General features: G+C 39.6%; 1 protein-coding gene across 1 annotated transcript; it reads left to right on the top strand.

Moving 5' to 3' along the window:
• The first annotated feature begins 222 nt into the window (after nt 1-222).
• LOC106314771 lies at nt 223-4,295 on the top strand. The gene is made up of 11 exons (XM_013752595.1): nt 223-302; nt 396-474; nt 571-625; nt 727-2,000; nt 2,086-2,251; nt 2,653-2,710; nt 2,790-2,879; nt 2,934-3,074; nt 3,171-3,276; nt 3,354-3,939; nt 4,096-4,295. Exons 1-11 carry the CDS (start codon nt 223-225, stop codon nt 4,293-4,295), a joined length of 2,835 nt encoding a protein of 944 aa, XP_013608049.1.
• Nucleotides 4,296-6,867: the final 2,572 nt, after the last annotated feature.

Below are 6,867 nucleotides of genomic sequence, written 5' to 3'. Positions count from 1 at the left end.
TCACTCTCCCATGGGTTCATCTTTGTTTCCAATAATCACATTTTTTTCCGCAGTTGTGGGTTCGTGTCTTCCCAATCTCACGTCTGCTATATTAGGTGAAGGTTAGACACATCTATTTACTTCTTCTCATTTTGTAATCATTTGTACACTTTTGTAGACAATGCGTTTGTTGTTTGCGGTTAACACTTTGAAGTGTAATTTGTTGTCATTGCTGCTTGAACCATGTACGCTTGTTTGAACTGTGGCAAGGGTCCTAACTTTATGCAGACAATGTTGGACAAGTCATGGGTGCATTTATGCAGGTATGTATATTTGTTTAAGTGTTCAGTTTATGCATTTAAACAATTCTTGTCATAACTTTCTTTTTATTTTTGTTTGATTTACATGAACGTAAGAGTTGATTCTGCATATGAGAGAGGTGCTCGGGGTTTTGTCAACGCTGTTACTGCTAAGTTAGGAGTTAATGGGAAGATTGTATGTTAATGCGCCCGATGCCGCAATCTATATCGCCATACAAGTGAGGAGGTTGTCTCTCATTTGGTTATAAATGGAATGGATGACGCTTACAAGGTACGGTCGGATTGGTTTCACCATGGAGATGGTCACGCTGTAGCTGTAGTGGAAGGTAAAAATAGATTCTGGAATGCTGAGATCCTTAGTTTATATGAAGCAGCAAACTGCTTAGATGAAGATTTAGCAAAATGAGTTTTTAGCAAAAACTTGCAGAGGCTGAAACCCCCTTATATCCAACGTGTGCGAGTCATAGCAAGCTATCAGCTGTGGTGTCATTGTTTAGGATTAATTCTCAGAATGGGTGGTCAGACAAGAGCTTTGATGACTTACTGCAAACATTGCCAAACATGTTACCTGAAGACAATGTGATGCACACATCAACTTATGATGTCAAGAAGTTTTTGAAATCTTTTGATATGGGATATCACAAGATTCATGCTTGTGTGAACGACTGCTGCTTTTTTAGAAAGAAGCTGAAGACGGCTGAGAGTTGCCCAAAATGCAAGGCGTCTAGATGGAAGACCAACATGCACACTGGTGAATTCAAAAAGGGTGTTCCACAGAAGGTTTTGAGATACTTTCCATTAATACCTCATCTGAAAAGGATGTTCAGATCTGAGCAACTTGCAATGGATTTAAGATGGCATTTCAATAACAAGAGCACAGATGGGAAACTGCGTCATCCAGTAGACCATGTTACTTGGCAGTCAATGAATGACAAGTATCCATCGTTCGCAGCGGAGGAGAGGAACTTGCGACTTGGGCTTTCAACTGATGGGTTTAATCCCTTCAGTATGAAGAACAGCCGTTACAGTTGTTGGCCTGTGCTACTGGTTAATTACAACATGGCTCCTGACCTATGTATGAAGGAGGAGAACATCATGCTCAGTCTGCTGATTCCAGGACCGCATCAACTGGGTAATAGTATAGATGTATACTTAGAACCCCTTATGGAAGATTTAAATCATCTGTGGTGCATAGGCGAATTAACTTATAATGCAGTTAGTAAGACAACCTTCACGCTTAAGGCAATGCTTCTTTGGACTATTAGTGATTTCCCAGCATATGGGAATCTTGCTGGTTGTAAAGTCCAGGGTAAAATGGGTTGTCCTATATGCGGGAAGCACACAGATAGTTTGTGGCTGAGTAATAGTAGGAAATTTGTATTTATGGGCCACCGGAAATGTTTGCCTCCCTTACATAGTTTCAGAGGAAAGAAGACTTGGTTTGATGGGAAAACTGAACATGGGACAAAGGGAAGGATACTCATGGGTAGGAATGTCTCATTTGTGCTGAGGAACTACAAGAATGTTTTTGGTAATAGAAAACAGTCTGGCAAAAAGAGAGCTGCTCGAGTTGACATACCATCTGATAATGAGGACGAAGTAAGTGAATCTGATGAAGATGAAGATTTAGGAGACAAAGACGAAGAGGAATTATCTAGATGGAAGAAACGTTCGATATTTTTCACATTGCCTTATTGGGAGGTATGTTTAAACTTCCAACTTACTAAATTTGTATTTGTACTTAGTAAGATCTAATTAATTTCTTTGTTTGCTTTAACATGAGAAGGAGCTCCCTATTCGGCATAATCTAGACGTTATGCATGTGGAGAGGAATGTGGCTGCAAGCTTAATTGCCACATTGTTACATTGTGGCAATTCAAAGGATGGTCTAAAGGCTAGAAAGGATCTTGAAAGTCTTGGTATCAGGAAGGATTTGCATCCAAAAGCTCAGGGTAAAGGATATTACTCCCAGCAGCTCCTTGGTCTTTGTCAAAGTCAGAGAAACACACATTCTGTAAGCGGATCTTTGATTTTAAAGGTCCTGATGGCTACTGTGCTAATATATCTAGTTGTATATCATTAGAGGAGTGTAAGGTGATGGGTCTCAAATCTCATGATTATCACGTCCTAATGCAACAACTGCTGTCAGTAGCAATTAGGGGCTTACTACCTAAGGGTCCTAGGGTAGCCATTTTCCGCTTATGCGCTTTCTTAAACCTTCTTTGCCAACGAGTAATTTATATGGAACAACTCTAGCTAATGGAAACTGAAATTGTGGACACTCTATGCATTTTAGAAAGATTTTGGCCACCTAGTTTCTTCGACATCATGGTTCACTTGTGTGTGCATCTAGGAAGAGAAGCTCGACTTGGTGGTCCTGTCCATTTCCGATGGATGTATCCATTTGAAAGGTGTGTTTCCTTGTTAAAAAATATTTTCTTTATGTTCCAAATGGACTTATTATTCACATTTGATGTTCATTTAAAACAGGTACATGAAAGTATTGAAAGACTATGTAAGAAACACAGCAAGACCAGAAGGGTGTATAGCTGAGTCTTATCTTGCAGAAGAGTGCATGAAGTTCTGCTCGGCTTTCTTGAAGACTAAAACAACTGTAGAATAAAAAGAGGACAGAAACACTGAGTACGAGAGCCATTCCATCCTTGAAGGTCGTCCTATATCAGCTGGCCGCTCATTCACTCTCACTGATACAGATAAGAAAATAGCTCATCTTGCTGTAATACAGAACACGGCTATGGTGGATCCATATGTTGAGTAAGTTTCTCTTAGTACTTATAATAGTATTCATTCATACTTATTTTATTTGGAAGTTTTTGATGTAATTTGAGGTTTGTTTTTTTCATATGCAAGTGCTCATTTACAACATCTACAAGACTCAAATAGTAGATGTAAACGGGATGCAACTTATTTATGGCGTATGCACACTGAAAAATTTGCAGCGTGGCTTAAGCAACAGGCATGTTATAATGTATATGTTTTTAGTGGATTTTATAACCATGTACTGTAGCTGACATTTTTTTAAATAATTGTTAGATACCTATTGATTCAGAATATGAGGAAGAGACACTGAAGTGGCTGGCCTATGGTCCTCGTAGCATATCCAGATCTTACACAGGCTACATTGTGAATGGCCTACGGTTTCATACAAATTCGGTGCATAGGCTAAGTCAGAATAGTGGGGTTTACTATGAGGCAACAGCAATGTGTAGATCTAGTGCAAGGGACACAGCGCAGGTGGTAGACGTTGTATCCTACTATGGGAGAGTAGTTGATATTATATTACTAGATTACAATGCCTTCTACGTCCCAATATTCAGGTGTCAGTGGGCAGTTAAAGGTAACGGTGTGAAGGTAGAGGATGGCTTTACGCTGGTTAATTTTAATCACAGCCACATATCCTTTGCAAAGGATCCATTCATTTTAGCATCTCAAGCGAGACAGATATTTTACTCAAGGGAAAATGATGAATCGAGTTGGTATGTAGTTATGAAGGGTCCAAGTAGAAGATATAGTGATGAGAAAGTGGAAGACCTACATGGAGATGTAGGTCCATTGCCTTCGGATATGGATATGAGTCTAGAAGACATATCAGATGAGGCTGAGAATGTCAGAGATGATTGTGAAGGAATCTATGTTTGATTTCGTTGATTAACTATTCTTGGTTTTGCATGACATTCTTTGGTTGATTACCTATTATGGAATATATGTTTGATTTCGTTGATTAACTATTTAGGATTCATGTTTGAGTTGGTTTGACTTTCAGTTAATATTTTAGTTTCCCTCGAGTTTGATTGTAGGATTGCCATGGGTAAAGGGAAAAAGCAATCAAAGAAAAGGAAGACCATTGTACAAGATGATGAGCCGGTATTCATTGGCACCATATACCCTGGGGAGACGCAGCAAGATATGCGTATTGAGGAATCACAGCCTGAAGACACACAGAACCCGACACAGCCACAGCTTGATGAATCATAAGGTGGTAAGGATGGTGGAGAAGAACCCAACAAAGATTCCGAAGGTGCTAAGGATGGTGGAGAAGAACCCAACAAAGATTCCGAAGGTGCTAAGGATGGTAGAGAAGAACCCAACAAAGATTCTGAAGGTTCTAAGGATGGTAGAGAAGAACCCAACAAAGATTCTGAAGGTGCTAAGGCTCGTGATGAGGGTACTGATACGGTACAGCCCCGGACTAAGAAACACTGAGGATGAACAAAGATGAAAGATATTGCGAGATATCCTAATGCACGCATAAGAGTGGAGTTCACCGAGTTTGGAGAACCTTGTGGAGAAGGATCAGTTAAGCTGTGTTCTTACTTAGGTCCCTTGGTAAGGGAACATGTTCCTGTGGTCATAGATGATTGGAGAAAAATAGGTGAGGAGCGGAAGACTGTTCTATGGAAATCTGTTAAGGTAATTGTTTTCGTTCACATTGTAAATTATGCTGGTCTTAGTACTCTTATCTTTTCTTGTTATTGTAGTTACGGTTTGAACTGGATGGAGAGTACGAGAAAGCGGCAGTTATGAAACAGATGGGATGCTTATGGAGGGCCTCTAAATCACGCTTGGCTAATCAGATTATTAAAGCTGATAACCATGCAGAGCGATTGAAGTTGCGGCCAGACAATATTGCAGTGGCAGAGTGGAGGAAGTTTGTGAAAGAGAAGACTAGTAAAGAGTTCAAGGTATGAAATTGTACTTAGTTTCATTATCATATTCAGCATAATAACACTTCTATATAGGCTGTTAGCGATGCATACAAGGAAAGAAGACGTAATCAGATTCCTCATACATGTAGCCGTAAAGGAATGGTTAGATTGGCAGAAGATTTAGTAAGTATATTACCTATGAAAGAGCCTGAATGGTATGCAAATGTTATTTTATTTGAAATTGGTTTTTTATAAGAGAGCCTGAATCATTATGCAGAAAAAAGAGAGCTCTGATCCCAGTGAAGTGACGAGACTGAATATGTGGGTCAAGTCACGAACTAAAAAGGATGGGACAGCAGTAAACACGGATGCTGCTGAAAAAATAGTAATTCGTTGTTTTTTTTATTTAATTCGCTTCTGAGTTTTACATTAGAATTAAACTACTTAAAGATAACTTCAACATGTTTCAGGAAAAGGCGAATGAGTTTATTCGGTCTGATGATCCAGGAGCATCATCCTCAAACCCAAAAGAAGACACTCTTAGTCAGATCTTAGGACCTGACAATCCTGGACGCTTGAGGGCTATGGGTAGAGGAATGAGTGTGAGCAAACTTGCTTTTTTCGAAGTCAAGAGCAAGTATGTGACTGAAATGCAACAGACACAAATTCAGTTGAATCAGCAGGTCCACGAACTACAAGAGGCTCTTGCAAAAAGGAATAGTCGAGTTAGTGTGAAAGATAAACTGTCCTTTGGTTCTTGATTTTTGCAAAATGCTAACCTAATTTTTATGTCAATTTGCAGCGGCCAAACTCGGAAGTGGGTGAAAATTCACCACCATCAGTAAGTTCTAGTGTAATAAGTATTCTTGCTGAACTTGAATGAAATGTAACTGTTGTGTTGATTAATATTTGTAGAGTGTAAACAAAAGGACACCGCAGCCTAAGTGTATTCTATACGATTAGTGTGACAAGGAATCCAAAGTAGCAGAAGGTCATTTTCTGTCTTCTGATGTTATGGAGTTTGTTAACAATATACCATTGGGTCCTAATTCAGCTAAGGTGGTAGTTGAGACGGCTTTTGAAAAAGATGCATTTCTTTGGAGACCGGCGCCGAAAATGTATACTATTAGTCAGTTTGTAGGAGAAACTGTTGCGTGGCCTCAGGATTCTGTTTGTGTTCATGACGAGAAGTTCAATCCAGATGACATTCCCAGTAATGTAAGGTTTTCATTCCTCATCTCATTTTGATGTTAAGTTTCTGTTTCAAAAATCTAGTAATGTGTTTCCTATGTTGGATTTATTTGTTTGACAGAGCCCAGAGATAAGAGCTTTAAACAAGTGCAAACTTCTACATTGGCTAACAGATGATGAAGAAACAGTTGCTGAAGGTCGTTGGGAAAGTGGTGATCCTAAAGCCTTGGTGGATGGCCTTCCTCTTGGACCAAATGCTGTTAAAGTATTTGTGGATGCGGTAACGGTAAGAGAGACATTTCTTTGGCGGCCAACAGAAAACCACTCAAACCTATGTGACTGTTTGAAGACGTTTGTAGCATGGCCAGTGAGCAGAGTTTTATTCGACAATTTAGACAAAGAGTCACCAACTACAGTAACTCTTCATACACACTCACATGTACACACTCCACCAGCTCCTGCTAAGATTTCAAAACCATTTTCACAATCTCCTTCAAGCTCCCAGAAGGTAAGTCTAAGTCTATTAGTAGGTTCGTGATCGTATACGTGATAAAGTTGTTAATGCTTACATATTACTTACACTATTCGACATCGTTCTCCTATACAGATTGTGAAGGAGGGTCAGAAGTGCAAACTGTTGGACATTACCGGTCAGAAAGTAGTTGTTACAGAATGACGCTGGTCTTCGAACAACCCTGAACAGTTAGTGC

Source organism: Brassica oleracea, chromosome C9, assembly GCF_000695525.1.
Source record: "Brassica oleracea var. oleracea cultivar TO1000 chromosome C9, BOL, whole genome shotgun sequence".
Lineage (NCBI taxonomy): Eukaryota > Viridiplantae > Streptophyta > Magnoliopsida > Brassicales > Brassicaceae > Brassica > Brassica oleracea.
Note: the sequence above shows the minus strand (reverse complement) of the source record. Positions and strands in the feature narration are given on the sequence as shown.

What these genes read in the sequence shown, in the direction of transcription:
- LOC106314771 (XM_013752595.1), top strand. Translation starts at nt 223, where the DNA reads ATGTACGCTTGTTTGAACTGTGGCAAGGGTCCTAACTTTATGCAGACA. An exon ending in CGCTGTAGCTGTAGTGGAAG is followed by an intron (nt 626 to 726) that starts GTAAAAATAGAT and finishes AAAAACTTGCAG; the next exon opens with AGGCTGAAACCCCCTTATAT. An exon ending in TTTGCATCCAAAAGCTCAGG is followed by an intron (nt 2,252 to 2,652) that starts GTAAAGGATATT and finishes GTGTGCATCTAG; the next exon opens with GAAGAGAAGCTCGACTTGGT.